The sequence below is a fragment of the Selaginella moellendorffii genome, unplaced genomic scaffold (assembly GCF_000143415.4).
Source record: "Selaginella moellendorffii unplaced genomic scaffold, v1.0 SELMOscaffold_9, whole genome shotgun sequence".
Lineage (NCBI taxonomy): Eukaryota > Viridiplantae > Streptophyta > Lycopodiopsida > Selaginellales > Selaginellaceae > Selaginella > Selaginella moellendorffii.
Window position 1 is genome coordinate 655,983 of NW_003314270.1, and position 17,945 is coordinate 673,927.

Here is a 17,945-nt window from a genome sequence, read left to right on the forward strand (position 1 = left end):
TGATTCTCTTGAGCACTATTATAAAATTGATACACAATCTAATTTTCAATATATTAATGGTTTATTATACTATATAATTTTTTTCTTTAAAAACTGAAACATAATATAGCCGTCAATGGTTGATGACATATCATTCTATGAAGTACTATAAAACTAAAACATAATTTTGCTTTTAATATAAATAAACAACACAATCTGGTTTTAATATGGTTCAATTTCATATATTTATATACAAGCCACTAGCAGCACTATGGCTCTTCTCTACTCAGCCAAGGCAGAAGTTCTCTCGTTCATTTCTTTTTTTTTTCTTGTTGTGTTTTGTTTAGTTCCTTGTTAAAGACAACACAATCTGAAGTACGACACAACACACCCTTTTTAAGGTATGGGTTACTCCTTCACAGGCTCAAGGGTTGGAACATTGGTAATGTAGAGGCTAGCAATGGCAATTGTAGCACTATGCAGTTATACAAGTTCTCTTGTTTTTTGTTCTATTGTATTCTTTTTTCAGTTTCTTCATGTGATTCCATCACACGAACTTGGTTGCAATCAAACTTCTTTGCCCAAACAACATAATGCAAAGAAGAATGAAGTAAACAAGTAAAACTATATCAAAGTTTTGTTTTTTCATTTTTCATTTCCACAATGAGCTAAGGTGATATATCTCATTGACGGGCATAGCTTTCTATGGGCTTGGTGTGAAAGATCTAACATGAGATCTATTATAATTATTTTGTTTATAATTTAAGCTATAGTTCTTTATTAGATTTAGCAAACCATAGAATTATGCAATGATCTCTAAGGTTATCCAAGAGAACTATGTACTAATTTCGAGATTGCTAACATTTAACTCTGAGTTTAGCTTTTTAATTTTATTGTATATTGCCGAGACAAGATTTTTTCTTTTTTACTGATATTGCATTGATAAATTTATATGGATCTAGCCAAATCAAATAATAACTAAGGTGATTGAACAAGAAGTGATAAATAATTTGTTGCTTGTTGCATGCAGCAATACTTAGTTTGCTTAATAGAAGTGTCAATCTTATTTAGTATTTTTGAATGATTCAAGTGATCAATAATTATAAACATGTTTATAATTTATAAATCAAGATTAATATTATTTCATATAAACCATTAGAATAATAAGAATAATAATCCTAATAAGAATATACTAGGAAGCGTTTAGGAAAGTTTATAAATTATAAATACAAGATTAATCTAAACAAATAGCAATTTAAAGTTAAGTATCCTTTGGTTTAAGTAATATTGTGAAAGATTTCTTAAGAAAGAAGTTTAAACACATATTCTAACATTAAGATGTTTCTTTTTATTTTTATTTATGAACAAATATAATATATAAATCATATACCTAAGATTGGGAAAATAAATATACTCCACAATAAAAATTGTAACATTGTTGCTATCCCACCTATATATAATCCAAAAATTAGTGGAATATACTTTAAAAAATGAAAAAAATGCTTGTTATACATTAAGAATATCCTTTTCAGCCATCAATATTTACTAATACTATAGATGAAATCCAACTTAGTGAACCAATAGTTTTGCTTAAAACAATCTAGGAGATCTATAGTATGAGGAAGTGGGTATACATATGGAATTGTTACATTATTCAATGGATAATAATTAATATATAATTAAATACCTCTATTAGACTTTATTAAAAAATGAAGATCACAAGCCTAAGGATAAGTTAGCATAAATAACAATTTTCTCCAATATCCCTTTAATATTGATTTGCAAAATTGCAAGATTTTAATCATCTAGTGACCAATGCTAAACATAAATCTTTATCAAATGAGCTTATCTCTAATATGAATAGAGGCATTTGTAAACTCTTGAGTTTAGACTTCAAACCTTGTGGCTTAAATATGATTCTGAACAATCATTCCCTAGAGGGGAAGATTGTTAGGATAATAGGATAGAGGGGAGGATTGTTAGGATAACAGGATAAAAAAAAGGGCCCTAGAAAAAGGGATACACTCTTATTTATTGGTTTTTTATTTTTATATTTAAAGTTTATAGATTATTTTTGATTATTTATAATTTATTATGCTTCCCTTTTAAAAGCCCCACTCTATTGACAGATTGAGGCTAAATGTAAACCTACTAAATGTGGTGTGATTCCTTTAGCAAATCAATAGAGTTAGATTTGAGACTTTTTTAATACCAAATGTAATTTGAACTTTTTAAGAGATCATCTAGCCTAAATCTAAGAACATTTAACTCCAAATATCCCAAAGTGCACCTCTTTTTCAATTAGTTAAAAGTCTTAATTTATAGGTTCTTTCCCTCTATATTTGAACTCTACAAATGTCTATTGAGTCATTCTCTTTAATTAATCATAATGTTACAAAAGACAAATCGAAGTTGAAGAGATCAATATACTCTTTCTTGAGTTGATCAATTGACATTTCATAAAAACTATTTAAGGAATGAAAACAATAGGAAACAAAGGTGATATAAAAGTAATTGAAATAAAGATAGAATAAATTTACAAAGTGAAATAAAAGTGAGAGTAATGGAAAAGAAATAAAGAAATATAAAACAAATTGAAGAAGCTTCAAAATCATATTTAATATAATGTTTCTTCAATTAATTTACACTAAGGATGAGGTAAAAAACTTGATTTCGCACCATCTTAACTTGGAACTCAAACATGTAATCACCCGCACATATTCTAATGATCTTATCTATACAATAGGCTAAATTGAATTCAAAGCTATATTAACCAACACAAAGAGGAAACTAAATAAATTTTTATTATAAAAATAAATTTGAAAAGTAAACATTAGATAAACTAATGCCAAATGAACCCCTTGATAATACACTCAAAAAAAGGATGGAAGAGTCACTAATTTATTCATTCAAAGACTTTTACTACTTATATAATTGCTCACTTCTCAAAAAAAACTTTTATATCAAGTTCTTCATTTGCAAGAATATCAATGATATGTTATTCATGCCAAGGCCTCTATCTAGAAAATATAAAATACCAATTTACGAAATGACCTAACTTAAAAGACTCATAAAAGAATGCTTTAAGCTGCAACGTGAATGCTGTCCAGGAATGTAGCCACGAGGCTCATCAGGCCTCTAAAGATCGTCCACAAATTACTTCATCATAAGTTGTTATCTATACCATCTGAATAAAATCATCTCAGGAATGATAAATGATAATCTCTATAAAATGATAAAACCAATTATATACATAGAATTCCCATAAAAAATAGTTAAACAAAGTATTTGCCACATAAACATTCTTGCCTCTTGCCAAAAAGAGGAGAGTCTATAAACAAAAGAAGTGAAAAAACCATATTTATATATATATATATATATATATATATATATATATATATATATATATATATATATATATATATAGTCCTATTATTCTTTTAAACAAATACAAATGTAAGGTATACTATCTATAATGTTGAGTCCTTAGGATGAAAAAACTATAACAAGAAGAAATATTTTAAAAATAAAAAATATATATCTAAAGAAAAAGCACAATCAATACTATTTTTCACCTTCACTAATGTGTTTTGAATATAGAAATCTACATTTGTATTAGTTAAAACATTAATTTATATACAAGAGTCAGTGGCTTGGATTGAATTTAATCTTATTTACCAAAATACAACTATGCTAATAATGGTATATGACATTTATAGTTCACATTTAGATATTATAACCTTAATTAAGTAGCCAATTTTTTTAAAAGAATTAATCTTGATTATATACTAATTGATTTCATTAAAGAGTATCTCCATATTTTTAATTGATTTTTACTTCATCTGGATAATAAAATGCACTATTGATGTTTATCTATTATATTTTATCATCATTTAGGACTAATAGTTAATTTTCTTAGCATGATGAAAAATAATTTATAAATTAAATAAATTTTTATTATTATCTATACTATATAATAATATTTTTAGCTTAGTAATAGTAGATCATACTAGTTTTTCTGTAAAAGGTTATCACGATAATTTATGACATTGACATATGGATGGCATATCTTCACTAGTTTTATTTATAAAAATAAAATTAAAATAAAAATTAAAACATCAAGTAAAATACTGGTTATTATATTATGTATAAATCTGTTTTTATGTATAATAGAACATATTAACTTTGAAAATTACTTTATTAAAATTCCTTTGATTCTTATAAAATTTTGATTACTTTTATATTCAAAAATTAAATATGTATCTAAAGTTTTCGAAATACTTAAATTTTATCTTTTAATCGTTGGATAATTTTTAAATTATAAAAATTAAATTTATTTAATTATAAGTATTTTTAATTTATTTTAAACTATAGCTATTAATACGTTATAGCCAAATAGTTATTAATGCATTTTATTCACACATCAGCAATTCGTATTATGATATAAAATATTTTTGCTGGGTATTATAATGACTCATAAGGGAATAATATGCATTTTATATTAAGTCATACGTATTAAAAAAATTATTTTATATAAATCAACATCAATAAAATTTTGATGTTCAATTTTATTTAGGATTTGTTAAAATAGAGATAAATTAAAATGCAATTTTCAATAGATTTACTCGTTCTTATTGTGACGTGCATTTTTAAATTTTTGTAGTACTCTATTCTACATTATAATTTTTAACCTTAAACACTTAAAGCAAAAATTCTCTTTTATTTATTTAATAGAATTTATTTCTGAACACTAAAGAGGTTAAAGTTTAACTATGATATATTTGATCTCATAATGACTATTGGACCTTTTGTTGGATTCATGCGCCTTGCAGCAAGAGCAGCCATATTATATATATACACACGTTTACCCCCACTGGATTCTTCTTACCGCCTGAAAGAAAACCTATCGGGGATTGTCTTATTTCTTTTTACTCTTTGGTTGCTGCTGGTTCTTTTCTCGATCCTTGCTACAAAATGTTGCTAGCCGCGATACGCTAGTAAAACCTAGAAATTTGAAGCAATGAAAGTTATGTAAATATTAGTCTGAACGAGTTCTTACCTGGTTCACATGTCTTCTACCTCGACGGTTTTCACAGGCCTTTCATAAAAAACCATGTCTTCATCTGTTCCAAAGTATCTGTCGCCAAACTCACCCATGCCTGGCACCACTCTATAGTCGTCGTTGATACCATCGTCAATCTCCGAGGTGACGATCTTGAGGGTCGGATACTTCTTGCAAACTACGTGGATTCCCTCCGGTGCCTGTAGGAGTGAACAAAGTTGTGGTTTGATCGATATGTAGAAAAGCCCAGCATACCGAGATGAGGTTGAGGAAGATTATGTGACTTTCTGGTACTCCCTTGTCAACGAGAAGTTGTATCGCCTGGACTGCTGAGTTTCCTGCGCGTTCGCAACTTGTCAGCACTGTTTTCTATCGGAGAAAATGGTAACACACCTGTGGCGAGAATGGGATCCAGGAGAAGAACGTGTCTCTCGGCAATGTCCTTCGGGAGCTTTTCATAAATTAGCTGCGTCAGAGAAAAGAAGAAGTAAGAAATCATGTCAATGGCTGCTCTGATGAAGGTTTTACTTGTTTTCCATTGTCGCCTTCCCGGTGTATAAGAATCTTGCCGATTTTTATTCCCTTGCAACAGGCACGCAGAGCGTTCTCCATACTTTCTCCGCTACAAACGCCACGAAATCATCAGCCACGAAATATCATCAATGGCAGCAAACAGTACCTCCGAATGATCGAAACACCACACAGTTTCTTGCAAAAGTCCACTCCAGTGTAGACAGAACCTGCAAAACAATATTAAGAAACAAAGCCAAAGAAGCTGACAAACATTGAAAACCTGTTGGAGTAATCACTTGTTTTTCCTGGAATGGGAGATGACCCAGACCATGTTCGACGACCTGGAGGAGAAAACATCAGCGTCATTCGTGTCAATGACACATACCAAACGTATCAGCCTGTCCGCATAAAAAACAAAGTCATGCTTAGTGGTTTCCTGGTCACGGATCAAAGTGTGCATTCCACGAATCTAGGAAAAAGTTTCAACGCCGCAGTAGCGTAAAGGATCATACTACCTGGTAAGTAGATTGGATCACATAGACGTTAGAGTAAATCTTCGTCAGGTCATGCTGCCCAAGTTTAGTGTGGATATGCTGGACAATCAGATCAATGGCAACGTGATTGTCGCCTCCGCGGGGTATAATGACGTCCGCATATTTCTTAGTGGGCAGGATGAAGTCGTCAAATGAAGGCTTTACAAACTTGGCGTACTGAAGGAACCAAATCAAGAAGAAAAAGCAAATCAGACTATATCTTCATGATCCAGACACTGTACCTGTTGGAGAACACTTTCTACACCCCTTCCTCTTTCGCAGGTGTCCCTTCTTATCCTCCTCGCCAGCCTGACATCAGCATCTGCGGTGTGGAGAGCACTTCTAAAATGCCAGGATAGCCAAAGAAGCGGCAAACCTGTGTCGACAAAAATCTTCATGTTCATCAGATCACGAACGCGACTGTCATGGAAAACCAGGATTCCTTCCAGGATTATAACATCTGCTGCATTCACCTAGGCAAAACCATGGCTCTTCAGACTGTGCATGGATGAAAAGATGCACAGACCTGGCGAAAGGTGTCACTGCACCGCCGATGGAGCTTGAAATCGTAAATGGGAATTTGCACGGGCTGGCACTTGAGAAGACTTCCAACGCATTGCAAAAGCTGTTCGGTATCAAATGCGTCTAGAAAAAGTACCATAAAAAAATGAAAGAATTAAAAAGAAGGTTGGAACATCACACTCACCAGGATGATCAAAGTTATATTCGCTGACGTGCCCGTGTTCTTCCGCAGTGAGGCCCCGGTAAAACGAATCCTGAGAAGAAGCTGGAGTAGTGAGGAAAAGAAAGAAAGAAATTACCTGATTCACGAGCACCACCCTATGATCGTGTAGCTGCTGTATGATCATGTTACACACCGTGGTCTTTCCGGAGGCAGTACCGCCAGCAACACCTGCCAAGAAGAAACAAGGAAATCAACAAAAGAAAAGAATCAAGGCTCCGAGGAATTCCAAAGAAACGATCGCACAACAAACAATGCGGGAACTTCAGTGCTTCAAAGCTCGGAATCCGACAGGAATCTGAGCTCGAGAACGCCCCGAGCTGCGGCGATGCATGAAGAATCGATCGAAGCGAGATTTACCGATGAGAAAAGGCTGGCGATTGCTGTACGCGGCCGCGGCGGCACCATCGTCCTCGGACGCCGGCGCGAGGAAATGCGCATCGGAATTCGTGGACAGTGGATCCATCCCCATTCGACCTAAGCGCCGCGCCTCCAAGCTCTCACCTCTCCCCCATTAATCTTAGCACAGCTTTGCCTCCTCCGTTTACCCTTAACAGCGCTGTTAAGCTCTGGCTTTATACTCCACTGACGGAGCTGACGGAGCCGTTTGTTTGACGGACGGAATTCAGTTGTTACTCGATATTTTAGGGTTCTTGCGGAGGAGAAAGGGGGAGAGGATTGATCGCGACAATGCAGGCTCCGCGCGGCCAATTCCTGTGCCCCAAGTTCGAGATCGAGCCTCTGGACATGGCGGGCGGCGCGATGCAGATGGTTCCGGCGCCGCACGTAATGCGGCCGCTCCAAGAGATTTGCTGCTCGGTGGATGCGTCGGGGTTGCAGCAATTAGAGCGGCTGGAGAAGGATCTGGAGCAAGCCAAGCAAAAGGCAAGAACTCTCTCGATCGATTCTTTCGTTCTTTCATTTTCCTTTCTTTCGCTTGAGGGTAGTAAAGTTTTTTGCACAGAGGAAACACAGTGGAGGATTGCGGGGATTTGGAATTGTTTTTTTTTTTTCTTTCTTTCTTCGTGGTAATAGCTTTGGATTAAACAGCTTCTAGTGTTGAGAGCACAAGGACACCAAGAATCTCTACAGAGCGAAAACAAGGTGAAATTCTCTCAGGTAATCGTCTATCCGTGGCTTCTTTCATTTCTTCTCACTGTCTATCATACAGAGAGTTTCTGAGAGCCGCTATTGGACTAACGAGGAGCGCCAGAGATTCAAGAAAGCCTTGAAAACGTAAGCAAAAGCTTTTAGCTGTATATAAACTTTCTTTTAGTTTCCTTCACACCAGTGATACTCACTTTGAGAAAACTCTGAGATTCTCTTGCAGCTTTGGAACCGATTTTGCTGCCATTGCAAAGTTCGTCGGGACGAGAAGCTCCACTCAAGTTCGCACTCACGCGCAGAAATACTACGCCAAACTTGTAAGTACCGAGCTTCCCATCCGCGATTCTAGCAGTACAAACTTGTGGATCGCTTTCGTTTTAGATCCGGGACTATAAGCGCTCCGGGAAAGCTCAGGCAGCAGCAGCTTCCGGTGTCAAGGACAAGTCGGGGGCCGCCAACGCAAGAATCGCCACTGAGAGCTCATATATTAGGTGCTCGCAATAGACCATTGTTTTGGCAGTGTTTGCCTCCTCCATTGTAGAAAGTCTACTTGTTCGTTTCGGACTGGAATAATGGAAAAGCTTCGTGAGTGAAAAACTTGTGTATTTCCTTGGGTTTTAAAAAAGGAAAATGTTGCCTATTATCTGATAGCAGTAAACTTCTTGAATTGATGTTTAGAAACAATGTGTGGCCGCAGCCTTTCGGCATGTGATCTTTACTCTAGCCTTCAAGCGTACATAGATTTCGCTGCTAAACTCTGGGACTTTTCTGTAGTCGAGAGCTTGGAGGAGACCTTCAATGTCTCTATCGACTGAGAACACCAAAGACCTGTGACATCGTATGGACCTTCTAACTTTTGAAAGGACTATATCCATGGCGTTCCTTAGGCCTTGCAAGTGTAAGTACTTTTAAGTCGCTTTTGTTTCTGGTGCTTTTATCTTAAGGGTTTTTCATGTTTAGGCAGTTTCGTTAAAAAAAGAATATACTTTTTATATACCTTGTAAAATATATAAATATAAAGATATTTTAAATACTAATAATAATAATTTTAATAAAAATAATCAAAATTTAAATATATGTATTAGAAAAGCAATCAAATCAATTAAAGCTTTTGCATAGTTGCAAATTTATTGGAGAAATACTCACTCTTTGCTTTGATCATAGAAGCCTTATAATCCTTGTAGATAAAGGCTCACCTCAATAAATCCACTAAGCTAAATCTATCAATAAAAACTTGCAACCTGGCAGCATGCCCATGCTATTGTCTCCATGCATTATTTTACTAGGGTATTTAATGTAAGCACACTTGTGGTGGCTAATTTAAAAATCATTTAGTGGATTAAGTGCCCACATTTTAAGGCATTTTGCCTTAAAATGGATATGTGAAGTCTTCTTTATGCTCATCAATAAAAATTATCCATTAAAGGATTTACATTTTAACAACTAAACAATATAAAATGGATGTGTTGGAACTTTGTCATTAGAGGGTGGCATATACTTAATCTTGAGGGTAGCAATTTAAACTCATTAAGATCCATAGCTACTCTTGAAATTAGTAGAAAGCCAAAAAAAAAGAACATAAAAAAGTTTAAATGAGTTTTATAATTTTATTTAAGATTTATAAAAATAAAATTTAAAATCTTTAATTAATTTTTAATTTACATTTTACCAATTATTTTATAGAATAAACTGGGATATTCCATGATGTGGCCCAACTGCCAAACAAGTGTTTATCACTTGTTTTGCTTTGTCAGTGCTTTTTCAAAAAGGCTACAATTATAAGTGCCCAAAGAGGCAAAGCTTTAATTCAAGTACTTTATTTTCTTCTTCACTAGCAGAATAATTCATAAGTTCTAGATACTCTAAATATGATTAACTGTTTACCAATACTTTGTAAGTACTTGCTATTTTCATTATAGTTATTTGATAACTACTTAGTTTTAATGGAGGTCACTTTTTGTAGATGTTCATTGGGTTGTGTAAATTGGCTTTTGTGTTAACCAATGACATTTAATACTTATAAAAAACCATTAAGTAAACATTGAAATATACATATAAACTAAGGTTGAAACATTGGCAAGGATCAACAAATTTAGAGAATCAAAGTTTCCAAGGGATTTGTGTATTTTCATAGATTTTTTCTTCATAAATGGTTGCAACCAAAAGTTAGCCAGTGTTACTAGTGGTGATGTTATACCTTCTAGCATATACAAGATGGATTTGAAGGTCCCTATACGAGATGGATTTAGTATGTGTGTATTATCTACAATGGTTTTCTAATTGCTCTTAATTACAGGTAATCGATAAAGTTATTGATAGAATTGATGTAGCTACACATGAACAGATGAACAGGTATTCCAATGGTGTACATAAAGATACTTTCTCTTTTCAGGTGAAAAATAAAGTGATGAGCACTAATCCTATTGATGTTGCTACTTACTAGTCTCCTAATGGACAATCCAGCATAGTGAGCTATGCAAAAGGGGAACTCATTTGAATATAGTAAAAGTCTCGTGCTTTATTTAACTTGTAAAGAGTATCAACAATTGCATACACTTCTCATCAAACATAGATCACTTCATCACGTTCACCGTTTTAGGGCACATTTCAATGCAGCTCCCAGTTGTTCTTTACAAGAGTAGTGTTCCTTGGACGAGTTGCACAGCTGCTGGCAGCTGCTAAATCCATTCTTGAGGCAGCAAAAATACTTGATATCAGGCTCACATAGTTGTAGGCAGCTGAATCCATTCTTTAGGCAGTAGTAGTATTTGATGTTGGAGCACACTCTTGAACACATCTAAAGCCATTCCTTAGGCAGTAGTATGTATTTTGGAGGCCTGCAAACATCAAAAGTAGAGAAGTAGTGGCATAATCAATATCATAAGGATAGCTTGTGATCTCAACACGAGGGATCATAACGTGATCTAAGTTACTATGTTTCAAGGTGTTTTAGATGACAACATTAAAACTAGCAGCCTCATTACCTTCACAAGGCCCCTTGACAATGTAAGTCACATCGTCAGTCACTAGAACCATATCTGTAGGCTAGAGAAATGATTTGCAAGAATGCAAAAGTTTTTGCACATATGTTGAGAGTTGCAAGATGCATCAGCTATGAAGAGCAACATGCCAAGGATGATGGTAGAAAGAAGAAACACTTTGGCCATCCTCCTTGAACTGAAACCAGAAATATTATACTTGACAATACAAGGTTTGTAAATGGAGAATGCCTATGTGCATTGTGTAGGTGTCCCCAGATGCATGCTTAAGATAAGTAATTAGTATATCACCCAAGAAGGGAAGACTTTATGAATGTATCTAAAATAGAAACCATCAAAAAATCTTACTATAATCCATTGGTCTCATGCTTCTTGGTGGACACCACAAAAGTAACACAGATGAGAATCTACTTGCTACTAATAACAACAACATGATAGCAGCTTCAATTTCCATTACTACCATGATAACAGAGGAAATAGTTGATTCAATTGCTATTGCTGCCACTATAAGCTCAAATCTTACTACAATCAGTGATATTGCAAGGGAAAATATAGTCCAATGTTTGGATCCTATTGCTTACACCTTTAAATTCAACTACAATTTCAAAAACCAACCATATCAAATATATTTCTATATTTCTGAAAGATATTATAGTAAACTTTAAATCTTCCAATTTTAAACGAATTATAATCATGAATAATAAACTAAAGATTTACAGCTATATGAAAAAGTTCACAAACTAAAAACTATTCCAAAAACAAACACAATTATATTAAAGAAAAAAATGCACAACTATAGTCTAGCTACAGTATATAATAATTTCAAAAAGTTTCTAAAAATAACATCTTAAATAAAACCAGGAACTTTGAGCTCACACCAGAAAAGTCTAGAAGATCTAACTCAATTTAGCCGTAGTTCAGGCGGAAAATATCATTGAAAACGTAGAAGCTTCCTTGTGGAGTCGGGATGAGATGGAACAACTGCAATAAAAAATCAAAATAGAAATAAAAAAACAGTTCAAAAGTTCAAATCAAAGAGCGCTACGGAAATAGGACAAGAAAAGAAGAAATGGAAGGAAGAAAACCGGCAAAGAAACGTTAAAAGAAAGAAAAGACAAGACGAACCTGGCTAAACTTGAGAGGATGATCTTCGCCTTGGAGCTTAAGGCTGCCGCTGACAAAGACGAGCATGCCACTGCCGGCGCCCGAGGGCTGGAAATCCACAGTGGAGATTTGGTGCTGGCATTGCTGGAAGGGCAATCCATTGAGCTTGGCGGAGATGCTAGCGGCGCCCTGGATCTTCTCGCCCTCAAACGTGAGCATTGATCCATCCTGGTACAGACCCGCCAGCGCCGGGCGATTCGTGTCGAAGAGCGAGTAGTAGTGATCCACGAACGCCTTGGCAACCTGATTGGGATCCATCGCGCTCGCCTCTCTGGGCTAAACCCTAAACCCTAAACGCTGCCTTCTCTGGAATTTGAAGTCGTATATACTGCACAGAGAATGTTTTGATTTGCGAGCACATAGAGAAGTTTATTTTCACTCGAATGTTTTGATTCTTGCGAGATCCGCGAGCATCTGTTCGATTCTTTCGTCGTCCAAGCGGCCTTTTTTCTGGAACAATCAAACATAAAACCAGAAGAAAGAAAAAAAATCCATTTTTCTTACAGCTATGGACGGGACTAAAGCAGTGGCTTCTTCGACAGTCTCTGGGCATAAATTCCCAAGCACGCAAACCTGGAGCAGCAAGAGAATGAGATTCGAGACCAGGGAAAAAAAACTTTCCAGGGAATACCTCAAACTCTGCGAGCTGGTTCCTGCTTAAAACTCTGGAACGAGGGGAAAACGAAGAGAAAGAAAGCAAAGTCAGTGTGATTCTTCCAAAACCGGAACGAGAAAAGTTTAGATTTTTACTCTCGAACTTGCTGGACAGCCTCCGGATTCTTGTAGCGGCTGAAGCGCTTCACATAAGCGAAGGACTTCTCGAAGACTCTGCCAAGTCCCCGGGGTGAGGAGAAAACCAAGAACACGAAGAACACAAAACTTACTGGGACAACTGACTGGAAGGATCGTCGCTCATTTGATTCGCAGTGTCGTACTTGTGCTGGAGGATTTTGGCCACTTCGGCATTCATCAGGCATTTCTCCTTCAAGAAATCTACAAAAGAAAAACTTAGAATCAATCCATCGCTAGGGAAAGGAATCGCCGATCGCTTCAATGTCCGCGACATCTTCTTTCTAGGTCTAATCCTACTCTTAGGAACTAGAAAGCTCACATACCCTCGCCAAGCTTGAGCTCGCTAGCGTCCTCCTCCTCGTTCGCCATCGCCCAAGAACCCTAAACCTTCGATAAAAGATGGCCTGCCCTAATTTCCTTTTCTCACAAATGGAGGTATCAAAAAGAGTTCTCTCCTACGTGAAGTCGCAGTACGAGTTTGGGCTTGTGGACGAGGAAATTCTCGAGGCCGCCAAGAGGGACGTTTTAGACGCGGAGGCTTCGTTCCGCGCCAGCAACGTGATTCTATCGGATAATCTTTGCCCGCTCGTTGTGGATGCCCACCTCTACTATTTCTTGGCCCTTCTCTACGTCTCGAATCATCTCAAAGGGAAGCCACTGGCAGCCTCCAAAGAACTAAAAAAGCTCGTCAACTTTGGGCAAGAGCTCTCTTCGCAGTGTCTTAATGGATTTGATGATTTGACTCCTGCTTTCACAGCCCTCGAAGAATTATAGTAAAATTTTCTTTGAAATCTTCTTCCTTGTTTGTTAACAACATGTTTTGCAGTAATAGAAGGGGTGACACTGCGAATGAAGAAGAGTAAGTTTACATAAACTAGTATAAAACTTATTTATCAATGTTGGAATTATCAGAATTATCACAGTTGAGGAGAGTGAGGAGATCATACTGGTAGTCAAGCGCCCTTTGCTGTAAGAAATCCTCAAAGATCCAAAAGCCGGATTATATTGACATTCATTCTTTGATCAAGGTGGGACGTACTTACAAAGGTGGTGCATTCACCGTATTTTTCCATCTTTCCTGAAGTAAGTAGACTTGTGATCCTATGATAATTAAAACATTCTCATCATAATCTATCACAGGGGCAAGCTTGGACAGCCGTTTTCACAAAAGTCCAGCAAAAAATCGCCACTCACAAGCACTTGTGTGTGACGCGCGATAAGATCACAGAACTCTACAACGCTACGCAACGCTTCGCTCCATCTGCAACACAGTGCGAAGAAATCATTGGGCAGGGCTTGCGATCGGTGGAGCTCGACAACTTTGGGTTTAGCTGGGGCGCCTTGACAGTCGCCCAGGCCAAATCTCTCCTCGAGGCCTCGTCCCGGAGTTCTTTGGCTCGATCGCTCTTCATAACTCGCCCTCCAAGATCAGTGTTCCTCTCGCATTTGCTAGCTGTGTCAGATTGCGCTGTGCACGCCCGGCTTTGGCTGCTGCGAAGCGACTCACCGATTTACCACCAATTCCCAAGTCTAACTTGTAAGTTTCTCAAGATTATAGAGATCGTCCTTCTAGTATACTGATTTTTCTATCTTTTCTAGATCGAGTGCTAGCTGCGGAAGCCAAGGTTCAGGAGAACGAGTTTTTGGAAGCCAAAGTAAGATTAAATTCATATTGACAGTCTTTTAACACCTTCGTTGTATAGATTCTCATGTCGAAGGATGGATTCCAGCACAGAATACCTGACGTGAAGGACTTGAAGATGAGAAAGAACGATCTTGTTCAGCATGCTGATTTCGTATAAAGCCAAATGATTATAGTATAGAAAGATCCATTGCTATGATCGTTCCATGATCGTGTTCGCCACGAAAAACGTGTAACAAGCAAGCTTTGTCTTGTTGGGATAGAGTTCGTGTTGGATTCTATCTTATTGTCCAAAGCTCAAAATTTTTGGACCTTATCAATCAATATTGGATGAATTCCAAGCCAAGCTCCCCGATAAGATCCACGCCCCCAAGAAACAAAAGCGTGTACCCAAGGTGTGCTTAAAATGTTGAAAATTTCTACCTGTAACATTCAATTACTAATTCTATGTATATATATATAAAATTTCTATGATAAATAAAAAAATTATCAATAATAAGCAACGGCTAACTTTCCCACGAATTTCGCTTTTCGCGTGGGGTAAAAGCACAAAACGCACTCGCAAATTTTGAAAGTTGACAAAGATCGTGCATGCACCGTCATGGCCACGTGGCAGCCCTTGACGGCGCCCAAAAAGTATTTCTAGGGCTGGGCTATTCAGCTGAAAATCTAGGACGCGTCCAATGCAGCGTCCACGAGCGTACGAACAGCGCCATAGGTACGGCCTTGTTTCCCTCTTCTTCGTGTTTGATCCATCGTGGGAGCTAGCGAAGAGCTCGCAATCGCGATCGCGGGGCTTTGTCGATCGAATCCTTTCTCCTCATAGCCTGGCGCGTGCTCCAATGCGATCGTGAGAGAAAGAAAAGGCGCATTTCCTCCATGGCGACGCGAGCCCTAGCGCAAGCCCTAGGCAGGCGTGGCGGCGGCTACTGGCGGAGAATCCTCGCGCCAGCGTCGCCGCGAGTGATTTTGAGGAAGAATGCGGTCGATTCGTGGGGGTTTCTCCGGCAAGCTCGATTCTTCTGCGACGAGGTGGAAAAATCTGGAGGAGAAGGGGGTATGACCGTCCAGGAGGCCAAGCGCTTGATTCGCCAGGTAAACGTCCAGGCTCTCAAGAAGCAGCTCCACACCAAGGAGTGCCCTTGCATTGACTACACGGAGCTCGCGAGCTTGTGTAAGGAGATGGGATTGGCCGATTCTTCCGACGAAGCGAGGAAGCTCGTCCTCGCCATGGATGAAGCTGGGGAGATCGTTCTCTTTCGCAACAAAGTTTATCTAGACGCGCAAGAGGTATTTTACTTTCCTTGCCCTTGTTTTCTTTCGATGGTTTGCGTGCTGGGGTATTTTGTTTTTCTTTCATCGAGCCTTTCCTTCTGTGTGTTTCTTTGGATTGATTGAGCTGAGAAGAAGGTTTGTTTCTTTGGTTTGTTTGTTTTGCGAGGTCGTTTGGTCGCTAGTTTTGGTTTCTGAAAGTTGATCGTTTTCGTTGCTAGGCTTCTTTACTCGTTTCCTCGAGTTAAGTATCCTTTTCTGTTTCTAAGATTGTTTCGTTGTTTGCTCCGCTAGTCTAGCTTGTTTGATGGATTGAAAGCTTGTCTTTGCTTGTGTCGGAACTCTGTTTCTGTGCGTGATTAAGACCAGGCCACAACTATTTTTCTGTGCCATGGCTTTTGTGGCTGTTCCTGGATTGAGTTTTTCTTTCCCTTGTTGAAAGCATGCGATTTTCTAGCTCGAAATCTGATTTGGTTGGTTGGCTGGTTGTTGTCAGTCTTTGTCTTGGGTCGTGAGTAGAATTCAAATCGATCTTTGCTTACCATGTTTGATAAGACTGCCAAACTTATATTCGTTTCTGACGCGCGTTCTATCTTTTTCCTCGTCACAGATCGCTGAGCTCGTCTCTCGCGCACTTCCACTCCGCCTGGTCGGTGAGGACGATCCCCGCGTGAAGGAATTCGAGGAGCTCCACGACCGCAAGGAATCCATTGACGAGATCGCGGACAGGCAAGTCAGAAAATTCCTCTGGGTGGGGCTCCTGGCGCTCACAGGCGGGACCGGGCTCTTCGTCCGCCTGACTTTCTGGGAGCTCTCCTGGGACGTGATGGAACCCATCGCCTTCTTCATGACAACGGGCTTTATCATCGCGGGCTACGCTTACTTCCTGTTCAGCCGCCGCGATCCAACTTACCAGGGGCTCATGCACTCGCTGCTGGCCAGCCGGCGGCGAAGGCTCATGAGACGAATGGGATTCGACTACCAGAAGTACAAAGCTCTGGAGAAGCAGTGCATCACGACGTGTAAGCTCAACAAGCCGGCGAAACACTTCGAGCACGACGAGGACGACTAAGAACAGCTTACTGCCGAGTAACGAGGTACTCACATTGGGAGCTAACCAACCTCGACGGTGGTAATGCGGATCCACCACCGTGGTATCCAGAAGTTTTGGGGGGTGTGTGTGTACAGGTAAAACCAGGCAAGGCAATGAAGAACAAGGTTCTCTTCCATTTTTCCTTTTTGTTTTTGTGTTTTGGTCTTTGCGGTGAATGCGTTTCTCGTCACAACACGTTTTTTTCAGGCAGCGAGCATTTTTTACATCAAAGTCGAAACGGAAGTGGATTGACTGTGCGAGATCATGAAGGATCTCTATATTTTACTTGTGTCGTACGTGAAGAAATTGCTGAAATCAAGGCATGATGTAAGAAATGCTTGGAGTGATCTGCAACGATCCAGGAGGAGCCACCTTGATTTATAGATAGACATATGACTCATATGAGCTTTTCCGTATAGAATTTTGGTTTTTTTATTTATTTTGATTCTTGCAGTGCATGCATCCATTGCCACAACACATATTTCCAGGCATGCATGACGCGGATTCTTGCATCAAAGTCGATAGAGCTCGCGTACGGAGCTGGGATTGAATCGCCCAAAGCCTTGAGTTCATGAATGATCTACATTGTTTACTTGTGCCGTACGCTAGGAGAGCGTAAAGAGTGTGAGCTCGAAGAATTTGTCAAACCATTTAAAATTATACGTTCTTTAACGCTGGTCAGAGATGCCCTCGTAAATTTATGAAGAACATGGTTTCGTGATAGCTTTTACTGCTTTCCCGCGGAATTGTCAAGATCATGGTAGACCGTTGTCTAATAAGTTAATCTCATTCTAGATCAATACGTACATTTTAACAAGGGAGTCTAATGCATTGCATCTATGTAGATAGGGTCCATGCGTCTTAGACGGGCACAAGCAGACCATATAATATTGAAGGAAGTTTCTTACCCTGGTTAAATCCAAACTACATGGTCCATTCAGATAACTTGTAGCGGTGATATTCTTTTCCGTGTGCCCCCACATACCACCAAAATACTGCCTGTCCTAACGTACGCTAGCCATACAATATTTTACAAGATATACCAAA

The 17,945-nt window shown here is 38.1% G+C and overlaps 5 protein-coding genes across 5 annotated transcripts; 2 read left to right on the forward strand and 3 right to left on the reverse strand.

Annotated features, from left to right (window-relative positions):
* Positions 1-4,679: 4,679 nt before the first annotated feature.
* On the reverse strand, positions 4,680-7,359 carry LOC9630863 (uridine kinase-like protein 1, chloroplastic). The gene is made up of 15 exons (XM_024672898.1): positions 7,190-7,359; positions 6,909-7,000; positions 6,794-6,863; positions 6,614-6,732; positions 6,464-6,560; positions 6,330-6,409; positions 6,070-6,264; positions 5,940-6,023; positions 5,835-5,895; positions 5,721-5,781; positions 5,570-5,663; positions 5,435-5,507; positions 5,297-5,379; positions 5,059-5,241; positions 4,680-4,983 (listed from the first exon to the last, which is right to left on the reverse strand). Exons 1-15 carry the CDS (start codon positions 7,299-7,301, stop codon positions 4,960-4,962), a joined length of 1,428 nt encoding a protein of 475 aa, XP_024528666.1. The 5' UTR covers positions 7,302-7,359; the 3' UTR covers positions 4,680-4,959.
* Positions 7,360-7,502: 143 nt separating this feature from the next.
* On the forward strand, positions 7,503-8,533 carry LOC9630864 (myb-like protein I). Its single transcript, XM_024672818.1, has 5 exons — positions 7,503-7,714; positions 7,880-7,948; positions 8,001-8,065; positions 8,160-8,253; positions 8,318-8,533. Exons 1-5 carry the CDS (start codon positions 7,520-7,522, stop codon positions 8,438-8,440), a joined length of 546 nt encoding a protein of 181 aa, XP_024528586.1. The 5' UTR covers positions 7,503-7,519; the 3' UTR covers positions 8,441-8,533.
* Positions 8,534-11,685: 3,152 nt separating this feature from the next.
* On the reverse strand, positions 11,686-12,404 carry LOC9632803 (nuclear transport factor 2B). The gene is made up of 2 exons (XM_002967788.1): positions 12,061-12,404; positions 11,686-11,916 (listed from the first exon to the last, which is right to left on the reverse strand). The coding sequence occupies exons 1-2, from the start codon at positions 12,355-12,357 to the stop codon at positions 11,842-11,844; spliced, it is 372 nt and encodes a 123-aa protein (XP_002967834.1). The 5' UTR covers positions 12,358-12,404; the 3' UTR covers positions 11,686-11,841.
* LOC9630865 (DNA-directed RNA polymerase II subunit 4) lies at positions 12,402-13,303 on the reverse strand. Its single transcript, XM_002967789.2, has 6 exons — positions 13,215-13,303; positions 12,984-13,092; positions 12,850-12,927; positions 12,731-12,764; positions 12,604-12,672; positions 12,402-12,549 (listed from the first exon to the last, which is right to left on the reverse strand). The coding sequence occupies exons 1-6, from the start codon at positions 13,258-13,260 to the stop codon at positions 12,475-12,477; spliced, it is 411 nt and encodes a 136-aa protein (XP_002967835.1). The 5' UTR covers positions 13,261-13,303; the 3' UTR covers positions 12,402-12,474.
* Positions 13,304-15,208: 1,905 nt separating this feature from the next.
* On the forward strand, positions 15,209-17,046 carry LOC9632804 (calcium uniporter protein 6, mitochondrial). Its single transcript, XM_002967532.2, has 2 exons — positions 15,209-15,823; positions 16,416-17,046. Exons 1-2 carry the CDS (start codon positions 15,413-15,415, stop codon positions 16,875-16,877), a joined length of 873 nt encoding a protein of 290 aa, XP_002967578.2. The 5' UTR covers positions 15,209-15,412; the 3' UTR covers positions 16,878-17,046.
* The last annotated feature ends 899 nt before the right edge of the window (positions 17,047-17,945 follow it).

Excerpts from the sequence above, each read along its gene's own strand:
- LOC9630865 (XM_002967789.2), bottom strand. The coding sequence starts at position 13,260 with ATGGCGAACGAGGAGGAGGACGCTAGCGAGCTCAAGCTTGGCGAGG. Across the intron at positions 13,093-13,214 it reads CGAGCTCAAGCTTGGCGAGG|ATTTCTTGAAGGAGAAATGC; the intron begins GTATGTGAGCTT and ends TTTCTTTTGTAG. Across the intron at positions 12,550-12,603 it reads CTTTAGTCCCGTCCATAGCT|AAAAAAGGCCGCTTGGACGA; the intron begins GTAAGAAAAATG and ends TGATTGTTCCAG.
- LOC9632803 (XM_002967788.1), bottom strand. The coding sequence starts at position 12,357 with ATGGATCCCAATCAGGTTGCCAAGGCGTTCGTGGATCACTACTACTCG. Across the intron at positions 11,917-12,060 it reads ATCCTCTCAAGTTTAGCCAG|TTGTTCCATCTCATCCCGAC; the intron begins GTTCGTCTTGTC and ends TTTTTATTGCAG.
- LOC9630863 (XM_024672898.1), bottom strand. The coding sequence starts at position 7,301 with ATGGGGATGGATCCACTGTCCACGAATTCCGATGCGCATTTCCTCGCG. Across the intron at positions 7,001-7,189 it reads TCGCCAGCCTTTTCTCATCG|GTGTTGCTGGCGGTACTGCC; the intron begins GTAAATCTCGCT and ends TCTTCTTGGCAG. Across the intron at positions 6,561-6,613 it reads GCAGTGACACCTTTCGCCAG|GTGAATGCAGCAGATGTTAT; the intron begins GTCTGTGCATCT and ends GGTTTTGCCTAG.
- LOC9632804 (XM_002967532.2), top strand. The coding sequence starts at position 15,413 with ATGGCGACGCGAGCCCTAGCGCAAGCCCTAGGCAGGCGTGGCGGCGGC. Across the intron at positions 15,824-16,415 it reads TTTATCTAGACGCGCAAGAG|ATCGCTGAGCTCGTCTCTCG; the intron begins GTATTTTACTTT and ends TCCTCGTCACAG.
- LOC9630864 (XM_024672818.1), top strand. The coding sequence starts at position 7,520 with ATGCAGGCTCCGCGCGGCCAATTCCTGTGCCCCAAGTTCGAGATCGAG. Across the intron at positions 7,715-7,879 it reads TGGAGCAAGCCAAGCAAAAG|CTTCTAGTGTTGAGAGCACA; the intron begins GCAAGAACTCTC and ends TGGATTAAACAG. Across the intron at positions 8,066-8,159 it reads TTCAAGAAAGCCTTGAAAAC|CTTTGGAACCGATTTTGCTG; the intron begins GTAAGCAAAAGC and ends ATTCTCTTGCAG.